At 35.0% G+C, this 23,269-nt stretch overlaps 3 protein-coding genes across 3 annotated transcripts in view; 1 reads left to right on the plus strand and 2 right to left on the minus strand.

Moving 5' to 3' along the window:
* The window catches only part of LOC118744791 (kinesin-like protein unc-104), a 94,233-nt gene extending 77,601 nt beyond the window's left edge, over positions 1-16,632 (minus strand). The window contains exon 1 of the mRNA XM_036478121.1: positions 15,926-16,632. The gene's annotated coding sequence lies outside the window, so the exon portion shown is untranslated. The remainder of the gene's footprint in view (positions 1-15,925) is intronic.
* Positions 1-23,269, plus strand: part of LOC118744797 (proton-coupled amino acid transporter-like protein CG1139) — a gene marked incomplete in the record, with an annotated part of 239,955 nt that overhangs the window by 103,233 nt on the left and 113,453 nt on the right.
* On the minus strand, positions 17,144-18,445 carry LOC118744801 (superoxide dismutase [Mn], mitochondrial). Its single transcript, XM_036478145.1, has 4 exons — positions 18,357-18,445; positions 18,220-18,296; positions 17,595-18,058; positions 17,144-17,517 (listed from the first exon to the last, which is right to left on the minus strand). The coding sequence occupies exons 2-4, from the start codon at positions 18,255-18,257 to the stop codon at positions 17,369-17,371; spliced, it is 651 nt and encodes a 216-aa protein (XP_036334038.1). The 5' UTR covers positions 18,258-18,296; positions 18,357-18,445; the 3' UTR covers positions 17,144-17,368.

Genomic DNA, 23,269 nt, shown 5'->3' on the forward strand with positions numbered 1-23,269 from the left:
TGCGGCACCTATACTTTGAGAAATTCCTACATTAAACAGTTTCGATCCAGGGATCCTGGTTCGACTCTCGACATCTAAAATTAGAAAAAGATTTTTCAAACAGCGGTCGCCCCTCGACAGGCAATGGCAACCCACCGAGCGTATTTCAGCCATGAAAAAGCTTCTCATATAATTCATTTGCTGTTCGAAGGCTGCGTGAAACTGTAGATCCCTCCATTTGTGTTAGGCGCACACCAAATATTGAAGGAGAAGCTCGGCAAAACACTTTTTTATTGTCAAAATTTATTTATTTATTGTAAATAATTAATTTATTATGCCATTAATTACAGATTTTTTTATAGATGCCCATCCTATTGGAAAATATTTTTAATTCAAAATATTTTAAATACTTTTTTGGGAAATGGCAGCTCTGTTTAACAAAAGTGCCATATTAAAACTTGTTCCTATATTTTTTATGGCCAAAACTTATTAAATTTGTAATGGATGGCAACCCTGTTTGGAAATATTTCCTATTTGAAACATTTTTAACAAGCTATAATTTGTTATTTAAATCTGTATATACATATTAAGCACGTTAGATATATGTATGTTTTTCATTTATTTATAAACAGGGTTACCAGTTTTATGTAACTTTTTATTTAAAAATTTTCTTCGTCGCTCATCAATATTTATCTTATTCCTATACATCTATATTTACATATGTATATATAGTTATTCGTTTATAGCTTTAATGTGGTTGGCAACTCTATTCGGATATACATATATTTCTAAACTAAAATATTTTCAACATATTTCGGTTTTTATTTTAATTTGCATATTTTACACACGTAAGCCAAATTTTTATTTATATTTTTTCTTAATAAATAGGCGGCAACCCTATTTCATATAATTTCAAGATTAAAAATCGCTGACACTTAAGTAAATAAAAATATCTTATTTATCCTATTGTCCCCCATCCATGGGTGTCGAATCGACGGATATTTTCACTGGAGCGTCGTCATCTATACGTACGTGTCTAAGCCAGCACAATTTGTTAAAATTCTCATACAGTTCGTCATGCCATCTTCTTTTCTGTATATGGCAACGCTGCGATTCACCTGAATTATTTTTCGATAGAATTTTCAACTCGATTTCCTGCCTGCCAGCTCCCCAGTTCTTCGCAGTCACAACTTTATGTCTCTATTTTCTTCCTCTTCATAATACGTCCCTTTTTCCCCCTTTTTCCCCGTTACCACTCAATTTGGGCGCACGTAGTCATTGCTTGCAGGGTAGCTTGGTATGCTGCGTGTTTCTCTGCAACTGCGACATGGAGCTCTTCATCCTACCAGCTGTTTCTGCGTGGGTGGTTATAGCGAACGACCTCTTCCGCAAGAGTACGCAGAGATTGGGAGATGAGAGCCCACTGATCATTTATATCCAAGCGATAAGGTGCCGCTGATTTAATCGGGATTGAGAGGCGATTGCAAAACTGTTCGGCTTTCTGTAGCTTCTCGTCGTCGAACTTTTGTCAAGCTGTCTGATGCATCGTTTTTATGGCACAGAGGCGATGTTGGCTTCTCGAAACGTCAAGACTGCCCGCTTTTCCCCATTTATCAAAACGTCATCAATTTGGTCCTTGGTTCTACGGTCAGAAGAGCCCCAAGTGGCTTTACGGATGTCCATCGGAATTCCTACACTACATGCATATCAGCATTGTGTTTCTTCATGACAGCCAAAAGTTGAGTAGAAGTACCTTCCCTATAGATGCCTGGACATTCCACGTGTACGGCCATAAATCATCGTCCTTGTTCCATTTGCGAGGGTTGTCAACCTTGAGGCGGATAATAATCCGAGACTTGTTAGGTCTTTTCGTTGGACAGTGTTTGCGTGTTGTTTTAGGGGGAAAGTATTTTAGCTTCACACTGCGAACTCTTTTTACTTTCCTTTTATTAGCTCGGGATGTAACTATGTAATATTGATGCGCCTAAAAGATGCAGCGATTTCTATTCTCAAGTTACATACCTGATGACAGTACGAATGGCAATTATAATAGGGAGGTTTTAGTTTTTTTAACTATAATTTTATTCTTGTTGCTGTGTAGACAACCTACTTCCAACAAGTAATTGATACGAACATTTTTGAATTTGTTGATTTTATACCAGCCACATTCTTCTTATGTTTCATATATTGCACATAGGTACATACGTGTTTAGTTTACTCCGTCTATCAAGCTAAGGGGGCGTCAGGGTGGCTAAGACGACGGCATGCGTGCCTTTAACAAATATTGAACTTTGCCGGCAATTTATCTTAATTTATGTGCAACGTCTTACTTACAATTCGCTCCTTCTACTTTTTATATGAGATACTACAATTTTTTTCCCAACCCTCACTTATCTTGTGACCTCATAATCTAGCTGCTTTTTCTACTTTCCATTTTTGCTCATCTCTATTCCTCTAGCTATCTCTATCAACCCTCAGACTAAAGAAGTGGCTGTGACTGTTGTATGTGCTTTGTTTGTTTGCATGTAGTATGTGGGTGTTGGTGTTGGCACCAAAGTGAGTACGCCTCTATATGGACGTACATATACCCGGGGTTCTGTGACGTCAAATGCGCTTGTCATTGCAAAAATTTGCTGCTATTTTCCATTTTGCACAGCACAGCCCAGCAAAACCAGCATACCAGCGTTAGCAGTAGTGGAGAACCACTAAATTGTACTGCAACGCCATCAACAGCAGCTGTTGCTTGCTCTTGCATTTTTATTTTTTTTTCGCTTTTTGTTGTTACTGCAATGCTGCAACATCATTTTACGCCTGTGGGCAGTAAGCAGCACACAAAATGAGGTTGTCATACTGGCTAAAGCAAACAAAAGAAACTCGTTCGTTTTTAATATTTTCTCCGTAAATGTTGCGCACATTTTTCTTGTTTTTTTCAACTTATTTTCTGCTCCATTTTTTGCTTCAGTCGTTCTCTTTGTTTTTCCTTAATTCCTTCATTGTTTACATGATTTTTTTTTTCATTTTTTATTTCTGCAAGTTTGTAGGTGTAAAGTGGCCCAAGTAACCGCCAGCTGCTAACTGCTTTTTGAGGTTTACTTTTTATTTTTATATTGTTATTATGTTACATATTTTCAGGCGCTGTAACATTTACATTCGAGTGCGCGCGCGCCAGCTTACATTAATCAACTTTAAAATAGGTTGATTTATTTATTCAGTAATTTTTTTGCTGAGTTTTCTTTCTCAACTACATAGTGGTGGCCTTGGTATTTTTCCATCTCGATATTGATGTGATACTTTGTGTATCAAATACTGTTGTGTGTGGGTGTTGGCGTAATTTACTGCTTGTAGCCTAAAAGCAGGCAACTTATAGAGCAAAAAAGCTATCTCATTACATAATTTTTTCTGAAATTTATTGAGGGCAAATAAATATGCCGGCTATTGTATTGAAAAATACTTTTTTTTGTTGTGTATAACGTCAGCTTTTGGGGTAAACATGTTGTAATAAAATGTTCTCCAATAAAAAGCTTCTGGATTTTTTCGTGATTTTGTGTAATTGTTTTTAGTTCTTTCGGGATTTTTTTCATACCCTTTTGCATTTGTTTTATCTTTTCTAAGATTGGTTCGAGACTTTTTCAAATTTTTTCGGTATGCTTTTGTGAACTGTCTGGATTTTTTCGGAACTTTATACGATTTTTCCGAAAAAGTTTGGGATTATTCAGAGTTTCGTTGACCCTTTTTTTGTTGTATTTTTTTTTGCGTATTTCGAGATAATTCGAAATTGTTAAAACTTAAGTGGTGTACTTTACCTTTTTCTAGATTTATGTGGCCTATTTTTGAAGGCTCATGAACTTTTCTATCTTACCACATTTTGGTTTATTCACAATTTTTCATTCTGCATTCTGTGCCTTTTCTAGCTTTTTTCGGCACTTTTTTTTTGGAGTATTGGATAATATTTCGAGACAATACGAGATTTTTCACGATTCTGCGATGTATTATGTCTCTTTTCTGGATCTCTCTTTTTATAAGATATTCAAAAATTTTCTAAATACTTTAGGCTTTTTCGATTATTTTTTGGGACGGCTCAGGTCTTCGCTGAAACCTTTTGGGAGCCTTGGTAATTTTTTTAAGGACTTTGCTGTCATTTTCGGCCTTATTTGTGAACTTCTTTAAAAAATTTCGGTGCATTCTGTGGCCCTAGGTGATCTTTCTTTACTATGTTTGGGGGAAAGGAATAGTTCTTTTTTTTAATATTTGGCGCGTTTCCTAATTTTTCTGGAATTATTTGAAAATATTTCGAATTGATTCAAGATTTTTTAGGATATTTTTGGAATTTTTCGCGGGCCTTTTTTCTTTTTGATGGCTTTTTTTGCACTCTGTTTTTGATATATTCGAAGACTTTTGGAAATAATTTGAAACTTTTTCATGATTTCAGGGGTATTATCTGAAACTTTTCGGCATTTTTTTATACGTTAATTCTAGGTCATGAGGACTTTCATGACAACGAAAGGACTGGTAATCTCGCAAAGATCGAAGCCCACTGAAGCTTGGATGGTACTCAGACTTTCTGTGTGTAATACACATTTCGAATCGCACTACTACGGCCGTGGCCCTTAAGCGTCAAATGAGAATAACAATAGGCCAAATGAGAAAAATGATACGCCATAAATTATAATGAATATTTATAAAATGACTTAAAAAAACCCTTTACATCCTTGGAAGCGGGTGTGTAATCCTTGTGCATATTTTTAACCCCGCACATACATTTGCATGTGTACATAGGTTCCTACAAATGTTATAAAAGCTAGAATTATTTGACACTTAAGTAAATGCTTGTTCAAGTTGAAAGCACAGCCGCCTACAATGCGCCGTTACGAGTGCATATTAATTTAAGCGAATTTTAATGCTTGACACTATAACAAGTAGCCAGAAACCATCTACGTACATAGATACTATAAATATGAACAAATATTACGAGCAAAGCGATTATCAAGCGACATAAAATGTAATAAGTTGTCAAAAGCAGCTTGACGTTGTGCAGCAATAACAAGCGTACCTAGTTGCAATAAAGTTGCACAGCATACACACTAGTTGTGCAAAGCAAAAAGGGAGACCTTCACTAACTGACGGACTGGAAACGGAAATTCAGTTGCTGCGCACAGGAACTCAAGCGCATTTGTTGCGTTAAACGCGCCCGAGCGGAAGTACCTATGTATGTACTGTGAAAAGCTTGTTGTGTAAGTGGTAACCACCAACGCGCAATCAAAGTGGAAATCGAAATAGTTTGTTGGCTGTGTTGTGTTTGTTTTTATATTCCTGCTATGCAGCATTTGTGTGTGCAAAGATGTGTTTTTAATGGTATTACTTCAAGTGAGTTGTAAGGGAAAACATACTCCATATATATATAGGTGCCTTTACATGGGCATGTGTGTATCTATGTACATTATAGCGTGCCAGAAAAAATTTCGTAGTACACCCCTTAGTTTAAAATATTTTTGAAATTTGAAGATTTTTTTTTCTGTATTTTCGGCTTTTACAGTCGATTCTCAATGTTCCAAAGTATATTGACCTCAAGTACCCCCTTCTAGTACTTACCCATCAGATCTCAGTTCTTACCAGCCCAGCTAATTCTCTAATTTCAGCAAATCAAAGCTCACCAAAAATTATTAAACTTTTACTAAGGAATTATTTCGATTATTCCAGTAGAATTATTAAAAAACAAAAAACTTTTTGCCAATACTTCAGACGAACTTTTTTTTTTTGTTTACTTGCAAGGTGGTTCGCTCTAATGTACATATGTATGCAGAGAGGCGTCTTGGTCGACACGTGTGTGCCAGTCATTGCAGAATAAATATAGTGTTTGATAAGGTTATGGGGGTTGCAGATGCCAATCAAAGTCGAAGATGGATTGTTTTATTGCAACAATGCGACACTTGTGTAATTATTATTATTATTAGTTTAAGAGATCTGTTTATATTAAGGAGGGGCGGAGAGTATGTGTAGAATGATAAATGTGGAGGTAAATACGTATATACATATGCAACTAAATGGATGTGTAGTACTAGCATTTGGCTTCTCTATTAATTATTCAGCGCCACAGAGATGAATATAGAATGGCTGAATGGGTCAGGAGTTCTATGTTGTAAGCGAAGCTTAAACTTCAGCAGTCCTACAAGCTATTACTGACCTCTTGCCGGAAGGAGAGCAGAAGAGGGTTCCGAGATAAACATCTTCATTTGCAACCAATCTGCAATAACGGCAGTGTCAGCTGTGACGACAAACTCTCTCTGTATAAAAACGGCGCGGTGCGAAGTTTCGTCCAACGTTAATCAAAGGCAGCTTTATTATTTTCTGTATACCGTCCCGACCAGCACCACGGTAATGAGAAATCTGATACTTTGGGCTAAGGGCAGTCAACGTGCAAATATCGAACCCTCTTTTAGGGTATCGCATGCCAGAGCATAAAAAGTGATCACTCAGACTAAATTTTTGCACTTATGGAGGGAGCACAAGCTCAGGAATTTGTACTGAAAAGCGAGTCGCAGCTTAAGCTCACTTTTTATGCCTTCAAAATATCTTCATACACTATCTATCTTCTCACACTCACAACGGTGGAATAATACTTTGCAGACTTTTAATAGAAGTCCGGGATATTGGCTTTTTTAATTTAGTTACGTTGCCTAATATTCTGAAAGCTGAAAATAACCGGCAACGTCTTTATTTTTACTCGTATCTGAGGTTTGTTCGGGACTTTTTGAGATTTTGGAACCTTTCCAGATTCTTTCAGGGTCCGTTGGATTTTTCTATCTATTTTCTTTCAAAATGTCGCTGGATTTTTGCAGGATTATGCGCGAGGTTTGGCACCTTCCGTTTTTTTTTCAAGACCCCTTGAAGATTTTTTCGCTGATGTTTGTTCGGGCTTCGTTCAGATTTTGGTAATGTTGGAATTTATCTCAGAGGTTTGTTCGGGACTTTTTAAATTTTTACGGAACTTTTTCGGTACCATTTCGGATTTTTTCGGGATTGTGCGTGACTTTTCGAGACGTTTCGGGATTTTCCGAATGTTTTTATCTTTTTCCGAGGTTTGTTCGGAACTTTTTCAGATCTTTACGCAATCTTCGGAATTTTTTCAAGACTACTCTGCATTTTTTCGGGATACTTGTTGCTCGATTTTTGGGACCGTTCGAAATTTTTTTTCGGCCACTTTAGAATTATCTATTTTTCTGAGGTTTGTTCAGAGTTTATTTAAGTTTAAAAAGGATTCTTACGGCACCTCTATACTTTTTCGTGATTTTTTTTATGTATCCTTAGGAGATTTTTTCCGGACCGTTTGGAATTTTTTTCCGAGTTTTTGCAAATTGAATCCCTCATTTTTTGAGATCTCTCTGGATTTTTTTCAGGATTTTGTGTACGTAGTTTCAAACGTTAAAAGATTTTGGACTTTTTAGATTTTTTTCCGAATTTTTTATTGACTTTATTCCAAAAGCATACTCGGTACCGATCTCTACTACAAAGAGCACTACGGCTTAGATCTAAAGACGCCTACGTAAATTAAATAAAAGTTATATGATTCTGGAAGGCCTATTGGAACTCTATGAAGTAATGGAGAAAGTGTAACCAAAAACTCCGATATTTTCATGGAATCAGACGAGTTATAAGCGAGACATACCAAAATCTGCACTATCGAACTCGAAATGAAAGTGAATAAACACCCTTCTGGCCTGAGTTCTTACGAAATGTCTGAAGTTGGAGCTAGACTAATGTGAACGGAACAGTTCATCGGCTTTGTTCTTTGATCTCTGCTGTTTTGGGATAAACCAATGGTCTAAATCTTCAATATATCGAAGCAGAACGACCGAATACCTCCAATTTCTTCTGTGCTGGAAATTATTTTAGGAGAGCAGATACAGAGTGTCCTCTTTGGAACTGGGGCAAAGTGAGTGAACGGAACAGTGGAAAGGTGAAGAAAAACCTTGGAGTGCAAGGTGGCTACTTGCTTCTGGCACGGTTAGATCGTAGGTGGTCTAAGGAGCTCTTATAGCTAAGCAAGCCCCTCAAGCACATATTGTAACAACTGCATGGAGAAGATGAGGAATAAAGACGTCATTGATCCATGCTTCAGCCTTCTTCTCTATTCCTACTTGAATCCCTTCACAATGGTATCACAAAGGATAGTTTAAATTTACTGGTCCTTGTCCTAGCCTAAAGTTCCATGAGACGGTTCTGCTAATATCAAGTCTCGTGATTTTTCTTCTTCGCAGCAGTACCATGTATGTACAACAAATCCCTACTCATTGTTAGCTCAGCTGTTGAGTTGATGCAGTGCAAAATAATATCCTACATGACAGCTGCTAAACGCGCAATAATAATAATTAATCAAGTCGAGTAAAATACAAACAAGCTTAAAACTAAAAACCAATTATAAAGCTAACAATAGTTACTACAACAGCAATAACAATTAGCGAAACCAGAATCATTTACCAAAGTGGAACACAAGCTGCTGGCGTATTTAAAGCAAGGATGGCTTAATGTCTAGGAAAATGCAGTTTCGTCGTGTCACAGCAGCAATGAAAAACCATTAACTAGACTCAGAAGGGCACGGTGACAGCGCAGAATACACGAAAAAAAAAACAGAAAAAGTTTCACTGTTAAGGTTAAGTGTCAGCGTGAGCTCAATGTCAGCGCGCGGCTATTATATGCATATGTGGAAGTAAGTAAAAGGATATTTATTAACACATACAGCGTGCACTTGCTTAGGAATTTCAAGGCAATGCAACAACGCTAATGAATTTACAAGAGTAGTTAATTTAGTTGGAAAACAAAAAAACAAAACCGCCCCAGACGCTTGCAAAGTTTTAATATGACAAGGAGCGTAATTAAACAAACTGAAAGGAAAATTAAATGCATACTCGTAGTTTCATAGCTCAATGTTAGCAAGCATGAAATATCTCTGCTCTGATACATACTCGCATGTTGTAGGTATAGGGTGAGCCAACGGTCAGATCTTTGACAACAATTATTTGCGATATTTTAATGCTTTATTTCAGACAATTGCACTACAGGCTTTGGCAAACTTAGTCATGGAGCGAAACTCAGTTGAACAATGCATAGAAGCGATCCAAACTTTTTATGAAAATGGTCGTACTGCAAGAAGTGTTTTTGGGCATTTCTTGGGTTTTTCCGGTCAACATAGTCGGATATCTGAGTAGCCATCTGGTGCGGAAATTCGAAGAAGCTGGATCGGTGCAAAACGTGACAACACCCGTGCGCCTTCATACAGTTTGTTCGGTGGAAAACGGCCTATCTCAGAAAACTTTTCAAGAACGCACTACTTCAGAATTTGATTGAAGAACGCCCTACTTTCGAATTTTATTGAAAAACACCCTGTCTCAGTATTTCGTTGAATAATGCCCTATCTCAAATGAAAAGGTATTGAAAATATGCTAAGATGGGGCGTTTTTGAATGGCATTCTGGGGGAGGGCGTTCTCCAATCAAATTCTGAGATTGGGCGTTTATCAACCAAATTTTGAAATAAGACGTTCTTCAAAAGTTTTCGGAGATAGGGTGTTTTCGCCGAGATAGGGTGGCTGCCGAGATAGGTCGATCTTCCACCGATGTGTCGATATGATTTCAACTTGCCACAAAGCGCATACAAAAAATACGCATTGTGTGGTGCAAGAAGAATCGTGGTGAACATTTAATGGACATTGTGTGCATAGACTAAAAAACAGGATAAAATTAAAAAATAATTATTTCGAAAAATTTGGTTGTATTTAATTTATAAAAGAATATCTGCGGTCTTATTGAATCGCCCTGTACATACATACATACATACATATGTATGTATGAGCCAGTATGCGAATCACAGAAAAAATCGATTAACAGCAGGACAGGAGGAAAACTGAACAAAAAACTTGTAAGCAACAATGGAAAACAAAAGATAAGGGAAACGAGTACAAAATATAAGAGATTCGATTTTCTACGAACAAGCAGATTGTGTAAATCTAAATAAGTATGTAGGTATGTATATGAATAAATGCTGTGCACAATTTGATTGCCGGAAGCGGTGACGATAGACGTAGCATTGCAGCTGGAATAAATGCCATTTCTCGAGAAACGAATGAAAGTAGTGAACTGAATACAAAAGGAAGAACAAAAAAATTCGATTTGTCTAAACTAACCTAAAATGGCGACAGGTAACGAAATTAACGGAAATAACGTCAATTGACTCTATTTCCCATAGTGATGCGAATTAAAATCAATTGACATTATAACCTGTTCAAAAGACGGGCCGCCGCGGGCCGCCGCGAAGCTACGCAAATTTAATGTTTGAAAGTGCAATAATGTCAACGGGTTTTATTTTGCTTTTGAAAAGGTAATAATGTCTATTGATTTTATTACGCAGCAGTATGCGAAATAGTGTCAACTGACGTTATTTCTGTTGATTTTGTTACCTGTCACTCCTCAAAACGAAACTAACCTCAAAATATCACATAACAAATTTTTGTATCTTCTGTTATAGCCGCAGAGCATCTTCGAGTGCATAGAAAGACTTAACTCCCTTGAAATCCACAGTAACATTCATCTAATTTGGGTTTCAGCGGAGTTCCTTCACTCATAAGATTTACTTGAGTAGGTGAGACGTTAAAGCTGCTAAAGTATCAAGACCTCAATGACGCTAGAGGATCGCTCGAAACAATAGGTATCAGATGAAGTTCGGCTATTGCTTCCTCGATAGCCTGCCTTTTAACGTGAGTTCCAGCTATTGATGGATACTAACTTGGACATCGTCCGTTACTTATCATTTGCCATGACCAGGAAGTAACCTAGCTCCAAAGGAGTGCCTGCACAGGTGTTCTATGAAGGAGTTGTTTACTAACAGTGAACCTATGCAGGGGGTATTGAGGCAGAGAAAGCATCTCAATGCTGTCGCAATTGCGGCATTTGACAGATTTGTAGTAGACGGAATTCAGTGTCACTGCAGGTATAAAGCTTCGTTCGTTGTATCGACGGAGGACATCTCGTGGCTACCTTAAGTGTCGTGTTATGACAGATCTGTGGTTTCATCCACTACACGGCGCTAATCCCAGACTAGCAGATTGGTTCAGCATAATTTCGAGCTGACATGCCAATCACCTTGTATGATGCCGACATTTCTATGTTTTTTTATTGGCAATTCTAGTTGGGGTACTCAAGTTGCTCACAGTCGTAATTGGTACAAAGGCTATCTTTGCAAGTATTTTTTATATTTATCAATTCTTCTCGGCTAATTTTTAACTGAATAGAACACAATTCAGATAAGATTCTGTAGTTCTGGGTATTTTTTCAGAACACTCTTCGAGTGTTTTTTTTTTTTTTAATGTTAAGGCTCTGACGATCCCAATACCAATACATCAAAATCTAATTAAACAATCAGTCAATAATTTCCCTCAATCAATCCACAGAGGCAGAGATTTCCGATGGTCGCAATCGAAGTACAAACAAACGCACACATACGATATTTAGCGAGCCACATGTTGCAAGTCAGAAACGACAGCAATAATGGGAAACTTCTTTTTCCGACGAGGCAGACATTAGTTTGGGCGCTTCATACAGACAGAAGGATGTCCAGCTTTTATCGATGCGTTTGCGTCTACAAATCTGCGTGCAATTGCATAACCATATTGGCATGTAAGTCTATTTTTAGCCACCATCGCCGCCGCCGCCGCCTACACAACCACTAAACCACTTACCGAAGGGAAAGTAGCAAAGTGGCAGCAAAAGACAGCAGCTGGTGTAAGCAAACACCGAACAAGGGGATTGGGAGTGATGTATAACACTTGAGCTGCAGGTTGGTGGCTAAGTAAAAGCTGTTGCAGGGAAAGGCAACTTTTGCACGCTTGGCTGGAAATAGTCTACGTTTCGAGTACATAAATCAAGCAGCGGAGACTTGTTTCCTTAAAGCCTTTTACATCGCTACACGCGCTACATATACATATATGTGTATGTACATAAATATTTGCTCTTCGAAAGAAAAAAGAACGAGGCAACACCTGCCACCTACAAGCGCGTGCACTTAATGCCACTCAAGTGTACTTGGCTGCTGTGCAATGGATAAAATTAAAAATTGTAACACCAAAGATCGAAGGACATGAAACCGATTTTTTATGAACGCAATTTCGATACGTCGATGCGACTAAAATTGTGACAACATAGAGTCAAATGCGTAGTTAAATATGTAAGCTGTATAAAATCGTCGTTCCTCACGAAATTTGCGCTTAAATAAGCCGCTTAGTGTACTCTAGTTATCAGTTTCTTTACTTTAGTCGCCCCCGCAATTTTACTATAATCCTTATTCCATTCCACTCTTACTCAAATTACAGCTATTTTTGCTGTCAGCGCTGGAGCCTTTGATTATTGCGTTCATCTATTTTTTCTTTTTATTTCTTTATGTTTATTTGTCCACTACACTTGATTTATGCTTCTATACTTGTTTTTAATAATTCGGAAATGGAACATTTTCGCATTTCCTTTGGCAAGGTTGTCGCTTCTTCTGCTGCTCTTCCACACACAGGATCTCAATATCGTGAACAAGGTACCTTGTCCGTGTGGCTTTTGAAGCTTAAACAGATCGATTTCTTTAGTAAAATAGTTTTGTAGTTGGTGAACTATTTTTATCAGGGACCAGTTATTGGTGAATCGATTCTTTTTTTCACCGAGAATCAAATTTGAAAATAATTTTTTTTTTTTAATTTTTATACAAAATAAAAAAATATATATAACAATTATTTTTGATTTTTATTTTGTAAATCCAAAATAACAATTATTTTTAATTTTTATCCAAGTAATCTCAAATATCAGTTTTTTATTTTTTATTTTTATATTATATGTCTACGATAAGTTATTGAAGACTGAATGTTAATTTAAAACAATATAACTCAAAGTAAATTTAAAATAAAATAAAGAACAAACAAATTTTAGTTTGAATTAAATAGTTAAAAAAAAAAACCTTAAGAAAAATTAAAACATTAATAGAAATAAAAACAAAAGAATAAAACAAAGTAAAATAAAGTAGATTTTAAAAAATAAAACAATTTAAATAACAAATATAAATAAAAATTAAAAAACTTTAATTAACATTAAAAAAGAAATGAAATAATAGAGGTAATACAGAATAAAAAAATAAATAAAATAAACTATGCTTATGCTGGATTTCCACTAGGCAGTAAATGGCGAAAATGACAAATGACAAAGTCGGGCATTAAAAAATAATCGTGTCATTACATTAAAAAAATAGTCATTAAGTTCTTTTCCACATAGAATTTTTTTAAATGGCACACATTTTTTGTCATTTGAATGCCTAGTGGAAATTCGGCATTAAAAAAGGAATGTATTAAATGGGCATTAAAATACTCAGGGCTGTCCCAGAATCCATCGTGATCCGATTTGTCGTGAAATCAACGGAAATGCTATCACTGAATCCGAATAGTCACGACTTGGCTTATATATTGAAAACACGCGTTCGTAGCAAATCGGATTCACTGATCGTATTTTCGGAGATTTCACGAAAAATCGGACTACGATGGATTCTGTGATAGCCCCCCTATCAAAAATAAAACAAGACCAACTAAAAATATAATAAAATTAAATAAAAATAATTACAATAAAATAAAATATGTATACAAAAAAAAACAAATCCAACTTAATTAAAATTAAATAAGATTTCCAAAAAATAACCAGATTATATCAAAAATAAAATTAAGTAAAATAAAACAAAAAAATAAATAAATTTAATTAAATTAAAATACAAAATTTAAATAGAATTTAATAATAATAGAATAAATATAATCCGAAAAAAATTGTATCAAAAAATAAAAAGAAAGAAAAAATAAGAAATAATACATTAAATTAGATTAAGTAAAATAAATATACAAAAATAAAAAATAAATAAAATTAAAAATGTGTAATAAAAAACTGTGTATAAAAAATATTATAGGCTTTAAAAAAATCCAAATAAATTAAATAAATGAAACAAGATAATATGAAATAAATTTAATTTTATTAAATTAAGTTAAACATTATATAAAACTAACCTAAATAAAATAAAAAGGATTGCAAAAAATAAATAATTACAATAAAATAAACACAAAATTACGAACAAATTAACATTAAAAATAAAGTAAAATAAAATAAAATGGGGTTTGAAAAATATTATCAAAAATTACGTAAATAAAAAATAAGACAAAATCAAATATTGTACATATATAAAATTTAAAAAAAAAACACATTTTTTAGAAGAAAAATTTAAATTAAATAAGAGAGATAAAAAAGAAAAAAACCCCAAATGAAGAAATTAAATTGAAATAACTACATAGTTATTAAAAATTAAAATTAAAAGAAAATTATACAAAAGAAAATAAAACAATCGAAAAAATAGAATTGAAACAAACAAAATTTATTCTACAAAAGCGAAATACAAGAAAATAAACTTAAAATAAATTTTATAAAAAATAAAATATAATTGAAATAAATTAAAAAACAAATACAACTACATAAATTTAAAATTAAGGAAAATAGAGATAATAATAATAATAATAGATTGGCGCTTACACATATGTTAGTGTTTGGCCGAGATTCTCTCCTCCGACTTATGGCGTGCGCTTTGATTTGTCACACAAAGCGGAGGGACCTACAGTTTTACGCCGACTCCGAACGGCGATTGTATTTTTATGAGAAGCTGATTTTCATGGCAGAAATACACTCGGAGGTTTGTCATTGCCTGCCGAGGGACAACCGCTGTTAAGCAAAACCTTTTTCTATACCTTTTGCGATGTTGCTTTGACCAGGGCTTGAACCCAGGTGCTGATGAGTGAAAGCGCGCACTGCTTACCACTACACCACAGCGGCCGACGGATAATAATAAAGATAAGCCAATATAAAATGAGGCTTCTCATAAAAATCAAATTCGCTTTCTTCTTCGCCTTTTCAAAAATCATAAACCAATCTATCCATCAATCGTTGGAAATATGACGATGACACGCTGTTATATTATATATAATGCACCGCCTGCTTTTGTGCACGGCTAAATAAAAAAAAATAATAATAATATCAATTTTATGCACCTATTTGAAATTTATGACTATTTTGATTAGTTGTTTGCTTAATATTAGCATATTGTTGACATAAAAATAGCTTTTCATTAAAAAGCAAAGCGGAAAAGCGTAGAGATAAACAAGTTGTTTGAAAAAAAATAAATAATGATATAAGTATGTATACATACATATGTACAGGCATAGCTGCATATTTATATATATTAGTACGAGTATTTTACGATAATATCACTGACCGTTTGAACATTATCAAATTTACAAGGGGCCATGTCGATAAAACTAATCTCTACTGAATAATTCTTGGCTCAAATAAGTCACATTCCGATGGTGTAAAAGTCGGCACATCAAAATAATAAATATCGGTTGTATCATGGTGGAATTATTATTATTGCGCCAAGGGTTGTGACTTTAAAACATATGTACATATATAATAATTAAAATAAAAAAATTCAATACAAATTTGTTTCTTTGTAAGATACAAGTGGTCCATAAGAATGCGCTCCGAAGCCAGGAAATCTAATAATTTCTAGTAAAGAGAACAATCCTTGGATATTTATTATTAATTTTTGTAAAAACATTCAGCACAAAAAATTTTTAATTACACTAAGAACCGGCCGTTAGAGAAGCATGTTGAATGTGGGAATCAGTTGCCGACGAATGCAAAACACACCACTCGCATTTAGCAATCGAGGATGGTGAATTCAGGCGAACTTGAGTGTGTGTGTGTGTGAGTACGGCGGAGAACCTTGCGGAAAATTGATTTTTCACTGATTTTTTTGAGAGGCATTTTTTCCTTGGAAATACCTTGTATAAAAGTTGATAATGGAAACAATAACTAAAAGCTAAATTACCTTAGACTTACCCGAAAAGCAGATGTGTATTCAAAGTGATTTGCAATCGCCGCGTGGAAAATCTAAACAAAATTGTGTTGAGACCCAGCCAAAGTTTAATATAAGAAAACAGCGCAGTAATTAAGTTTCAAGCTTTTTATATCAAACACACTCAAAACACTGGATTATTAAATGTGTTTGTCTTTCTTCTTATAACTTTCACACTTTCAACACACTGTGCGCTCTAGTTATCTCCTTTGGTTGTGAGCAATTTTTATTTTCCAGCTTTTCGTTTTCACACACAATGCAATTTGTTAAGCAACTAAATTCTTTTGTAATAAAGAGTATCTTTATTTTTTAATTAATGCGTTTGCATGCGTAGCAATAGCCAAAAACCAGAGTGGACGGTCAGGCGAGAAAACTTCGTCTGATTCGAAAAGTCGACGACAGGAAAATCACTTGTTCGTCATCCACGGAAATCGTCCAGCCAAACGTCTAGTGGAAATCAAACACCGAATTTCCGCTCCAGCCACTAGAGCGCAGGTTCGAGCTTCGTTTTTGCCTCCTCAAAATTCCAATTAGACCGAATTGCCCCTTTCCCAAAGATTTGTTTTTCACACAACCAGCTGATAGGAAAATGATTTTCAGAGTTTTGTTTTAATTCTCGTGATTCATCATAAACGATTTTTATGACAGTTACGAAAAGGCGATAATGCAGGAATGTCAAGAAGAGAACGAGAGTTGCCAAGTCTGGGTGAAGTAAGTCAAAAAGCATTTTTTTATGCAGAACAAAGTTTAATAACAGTTTGCACGAGTTTAGCGCTTATAATTTTTGTATTCTTATATAACTCCCATGATTCAATCATATACATACATATAGCTCCAAAGTCGATAGTCAATCGCAGAAAGTTTTCTTTGACAATCTACTTTTATTAGTAGTCTAATCTAAGCATGAACCAAATGTGTAGTTGGATCATGTAATCTAAGAATCAAACTATTGCTGAAAGCCTGAAAAGCACGAAACCCCTGAAGAGTGTTGTGGAGTTGTGCTCTAAATATTCCATTCCATTTATCAATACTTTCTGGGTAATCCTGTTGGCGCAACAGTCCATATCTGCATTGAAATCTGACTGGAGTACTATTTTTAGAAACGTTAAAATTCCTTTAATGATTGACGATTATTCCTAAGTGCCATGTAAGGGTATTTTTTGCTCCTCGTAAACTATTCTTAATCAATTCACTAAGCCACGTATCCTTGCATAAGCGTGTATTTATTACTATTCATAAATCATTTTTCAATTTTTTATTCCATTCTACGGTGTGGTAATGGAAATAAAATCTAATGACAGTGAGTACGTTAGGTTAATTACGAGGTTTCGCACATCAAACATAGTGGACACTTTATAAGTTGTCTTCTCTAAATCACTTAAAGCTTATAAGAGACACAGGCTGCGATAAAATACAAAACAACACATTTACTTCTTAGAAGCGGCAGCGAAACGATTGGAGATATCCTTCCAGTTGGCAATATCCCAGATGGCTTCCACATAGGATGGTCGCACATTCTTGTATTGCAAGTAGTAAGCATGCTCCCAAACGTCAATGCCAAAGAGTGGAATTAGACCTGCCAAAACATACAAAATCACCAAAATTATTATACATAATATTACACTTTTAGAAACGAAATCCAAAGGCGCTTACCAGTGCTGCCTTCCAATGGATCCTGATTGGGCAAAGCAGCCAACTGCAACTGGTTGGTTTTCTTATTGTAGCCCAACCAACCCCAGCCAGAGCCTTGAACTGCTACAGTCAATGTTGTCAATTCTTTCTTCAGTGCATCCAAGCTGCCGAATTGTGCTTCGATAGCGCTTTTAAGATCATTGGAAGGTTGTGATTTTTCAGGTGACAAATTATGCCAGAAAATCGAATGATTTATGTGACCGCCACCATTGAAACGCAGTGCTGGTGCAAGTGAAATAATTTTGGTTACATCTTTCTTCTGCTGTGCTTCAGCTAATTGCTCTTCAGCAGCGTTCAAATTGTTCACATATGTTTGATGATGCTTCTGATGGTGCAATTCCATAATTTCACGGCAGATAATCGGTTCCAAAGCGGCATAATCGTATGGCAATTTAGGCAAATCATGTTTACAGCGCACGGCCGTTCTGTGTAAATGAAATACGAGAAAATTAAATTAACTATAATTTCTTAGGCGCGTTGCCGGCTTTATGTAATCAATAAATTATGCGAAACCCTTCTGGGCTGCGGCAGCGGCGCCGGCGGAAGGTTACCTTTTTGCCCCCCCCCCCAAGACAAATATACTCACTTTGCGACATTCGAAGCTGTACGTGCTAATGAAAACATATTGAATTATCTGCTGATGTTGAATGCACACAATGAAAACTAGAATTAATTAAATTATAAGCAAATTATGCCAATAATTCTCGAAATTTTTCTAAATACCTCTATGAAGTGATTGCCGAATGTCGAATGTCGCCGGAATATAACGACGGCATATAACGAATGAAGAGACAAAGAGGAGACGAGAAAAATGACATTTAGCAAAGGCATTGCCAGCAGCGAGTTAAAATTCCCAACAAACGGATGTGGAAGTGAAACAAGGAACGGAACTAAAATTAGACGAACTGCTGTTTTTGCAAAATAAAAGTGTTAAAAAGTTAATTTATGTAATGTAAAATTTGAATGCAATATAATTTAATGTGTAGCGTTGTATATGAACTAAAATGTTAATATGCAAATAATGTTATGAGTATTTTATTCAATGGGGTAGACTTTGTTGGTTGCTGCTGCTGCAGTTGCAAAATTTTTTGTGAAGCCCTCATACACACAACTACGTGCAGCTAATAAAGTGAGTACACAAAAATTTGCGATTTTATGCCTTTCGTGATTAACTACACAAAATGGACTAATACTAAATGCCGCTTAAGCGAATTGCTTTATTAAACCCTTTTACTGGTGGATATAATTTTTCTAATTAACTAGAGTTAATTAAGAGCACTTGTGCTATATATTTAAGTGCTTACATATGCATGAAATGCATACATACATAAAATGTTCTTTTGCTCCTTTTTTGAGGTTATGTTATTTCTTAATGGTTTTCAATTTTATTGCCATATAAGCGTAAGAGATTTTACATTAAAACGTTACATATGAGGTACTAGCTGTCATCGATTCGCCTACAGTAAGCGAGTAGCGAAACGAACGAACTCAATGAGGTACAACCAAACACACTCCGTCCTTGCTAGCTAACTTTGTTGTTGCTTTCACGTACAAAAGTTTTTGTTAAGCGACCGGGAACTCAAACATAGCGAACAGAGAACTGGCGAATTGATGTGCAGCTATTAACGTTTTGTTAAGAAAAGAAAAGAAAATGAAACAAATTACATGCATACTAAGTATTCTCAACAAAAATTATTTAAAAGGCTATTTACAAAAAAAAATTTCAAAAAGTTGTACTAATCTAATTAATACGTATACCTAAAAAACTGAAGCTTAAATTTTTGTTAACGAATTTGAGGTTTAATACTTTATTAAAGTAAAATTCCGAAAATCAATTTTACAATTAGAAAAAACAAATTTTAATTATATAAAAGGAAAAAAAATTAATGAATTTCTTGGAGGTCTACTGAAAATCCACTAGCTAAACCACTTTTTACTGCCTCAAAAACAACAACACCATTGGAACAGTGGTCATTTAAACATAAAATAATGGCAGTTAAACTGTAAGGGCAACACAAATTACATACTAATGCCGGATTTCCACTCGGCATTAAATGACACAAATTTTAATAAAAGATTGGGACCCGAAAAAAAGATACCTGTGCAAATAAAATAAGCAAAATTATCATTAAATTCATTTCCACTTGGAGTGATAGGGAAAAATTACTGTTGGTTTAATTAAGATTTTTTAACAGAAAATGTATCCTCCATTTTTTCCATTCATTTTCGGAAAGGTTTACTGGTTTGCTCCTTCTAGCAGGGCAATTCTTTCTTGAAGGTAGGAGTTTTTGTTGTAGAGAAAGATGTGTGCACTGGACAGTGCTGGCAAAAATATACTGAAAGTATAAGTAAAACCCAGGGTAGGCCCCTTAAATTAAAAACTAATCATAATTGTCTGAGATAGTTAACCCAAAGTCTAACTTGCCGTTTTTGATAGTTGTTCATTAATTTTAGAGCTATCTTTCCAAGGTATTATTGTACCAAAATAAATTTTACGAACGCACTTTTTGTGCTTTAAATAAAATGCTTACTATTAGATTTTAATCCTTGGGCACAAGCATCACACATCGAAGGTGGTACGATGCGAACTCTGCCTATTCGTTTGTAAATATCCTCAAGTGACGATTCATTTTAAAATGTAATTTGGCGCTAACATGACAAAAATAGACTTGTTTTCTGTCTGTCTACGACAACTTTGCGGCCATACCAAAAAAAAACAAAACCAAAAACAAATTAAAAAAGAAGGAAGACTGAACTCTCCACAACCATTTTGAACGCATTTTTTTTCCTTTATATTACCGCCTTTGAGTATGTAGAATGACATATTAGTTAGTAAAAGATAAATAAATGAAGGAAGTGCGGAGGAAACTGTGGGCCTCAGGTTGATGGCTGACAGCAAAACAAATAAACTGATAATGAAAATGAGAAAAGTTGAAGCTTGCAACACACCAATTATGCTGTTTCACCTAACAGTGTCTGGCAACAAATAACAGCAATAAATAACAACAACAACGTCAAGTGCAAGAATCACGCTGCTAACGACCCTTGGCGGCACTTATTGAGCGTAAAACACCAAGATGCGTTTTTTCTTATTTTGGCAACTGTTGCACAAATTGAGTGAACGTACTTGTGTAGGCATAATGTTTGTATGTATGTATCTAATTTGTGTTATTTTGAATTGTTCGCGGTAAGAATTACATATTTGATTGTTTTCAACTTTACTATCAAGGTTAAGCGTCTATAGCCAGTAGCATATGTGGGCTTCTTTAAATTGATTATGATTATTTTATTGTTGCCAATTTGGAGCTAAATCAATGTTTATAATTGCATAGATGCAGATGTTATTGTAAACGCTGTGGCATTTGCTCAGCAACTGCTTTACTTGAGGCAAATGCGCATGCTTGTTGAAGACACTTTTGGATGAAACACAAAATGTTGCTATTAAAGCCAAAATTCGATTATTAAACCTGAAAAACAAATTGCTTGATTCGAATTACTAACTCATTTGGAGTCCTCGGTGGCGAATTTAGGGCCAATTGGTCTGGATCCTTTTATATAGCCCCATCCGATCTTTCGATTTGTCCAAAAATTTTTTTTAGTCTTTAACAAAACACCCTGAATAGCCTTTAATATGCGCTTAAATTACTTCGTCACACTTGAAGGAATATGAGAATGGCGGGCGGTAGTCGATTTTAGTAGATGTAAATAAATTTAAGTTTTTGAATCGGCAGCTGAAATAGGACCATCTTCAACCAACTTAAGAGATTGCGCGTTTTTCAATCAAATTGAAATGAAAATAGGTGTACATCATGCAGGCAAGTAAGCCATAGAGCTAAGTGAGCCATGATCTATAGTTTGTTATCTCGTGTCGGAACACAGGACTTGAAAAATAAGATCCGGACGCAACTCCGCTCAGGACTATGGATGGCTATTTCGATCGTTACATTGATGCCTGTTTGGTATTTTTGGTTGGAGGAACTAGATGTGATCTTTTATGACAGATAAAATTACGCAAAAAGTTTACCATGGAGCCCGAGTTTTTGTAAAGTTGGTAAGTTTATTATAGTAACAGTCCATTTTTAATCGGATGCGATGCAATTGTTTTTCACCGAAAATTCAACCCATCGAGTAAAGTCAAGAAATTGGCAGTGTTTTCAGTTGATTAGAATCCTAAGCCGTGTTTTATCTGAAGAAATGCAATACTTTTGTTAAACCGGCTTGAGTCACTTTGACAGGACCTTGCCTTAAAAAATTAAAAAAGTTGATAAACTCAGTCGTAGTGGCTATGCGAAGATTCGCGAAGTTTAGGTAAAGTAAGAATTTCTGATAACGCGAAAGAAAAGCACGGAGAATCTTAGCCAGGACGGGACAATAACATAGTTAGTGTTAAACGTTATCTTCTTCTTCCTTGTCTGCCGTTGGTTGGATATTATAACCACGTGCCATGTGCAGGGCATACAGGGCAGTATCCCATTATTACACAAACAACTAATCTAAGAGAGCAGCGGCTGAGTCTTATGAGAGCTTTATATCGCCTTATATCGACTTTTGGCTAGATTTGCCTTTTAGTCTGACATGTGTGTTCCGCAACCAACATGGTGTTTATCTCCTCTTAGAAGCAAATTTTCAATTTGTATCTGTTCTTTTTTTCGCCAGATCGCACAGTGTTTCGACTATATGGAGGCAGATAGAAAAAAGTCATGGTGACAGTTGATAAAAAAACACCAGTTAGACCTAGAGAGGGAAAAGTAAAAGTCACAAATACCACATTTCACATTATTTACTCACTCCCCTTCTTCACGAACGATACATTTCCAAAGAAATACGGGAATCGGCGCGATACCGAGTGATCAGTTAAGTGGCCTTTGGCGATTAACCAATTAAAGAAAATGTTTCTTTTTCAACCATAATCCATTATTTAAATATCGTGGAATATTCAGGTGAAGGTATTTATGATTTATTTGGTACTTTCCTATTTTCTTACCAAAAAATTTGCTTTGAAATGTAGGTGCTAAAGATTATTAGTAAAAAAAAGTGTGAGTACCGGTCCGTCAGCTCTTGAAATTAGACAAATGATTTAGAGAATTTTATGTAATTTTAGAATATATAATTTGATCTTTGCGCGCGACTTTGCAAATATATGTAATTTTTGATTTTCAAAATTTTTGATTTTCAGCCTCTTTTTGCATAATTTCGCTAAAAGAATTTTTCGAACAATGAAAAAATCTCACCAAACATTGGAAAAAAGGGATTATTTACACCTAAGTTAATTTATAGTATAACTACGGTGACCATAAATGTGGATTCAAAATGAAGGACAATTTTTCAAAAATATGCCTACATATATTAACGTAGTATAAAAATATCAAGAGTATTTATGATTCTAATTTATTAATACATTTTAAACTTTAAAAATTAATCACGTTTTTTCATCGATATTAATCTGTTTTTACATGAATATTTATAAAAGTATAGTAAAACATATAATTACAATAGCTTACACGAAAAGTGAAAATCTTTAAAATATTATTTTATAGGCAAATTTTGAGTCGTTCAAAACGAAAACAATACAATTTTTTTTTTGTTTTCTTGGTACTTTTCGCAGTTATTTGTCAAAAATCGACGTCATGAATCGA

The sequence above is a fragment of the Rhagoletis pomonella genome, unplaced genomic scaffold (assembly GCF_013731165.1).
Source record: "Rhagoletis pomonella isolate Grant_MI unplaced genomic scaffold, Rhpom_1.0 Rhpom_scaffold_00008, whole genome shotgun sequence".
NCBI classification, from domain to species: Eukaryota; Metazoa; Arthropoda; class Insecta; order Diptera; family Tephritidae; genus Rhagoletis; species Rhagoletis pomonella.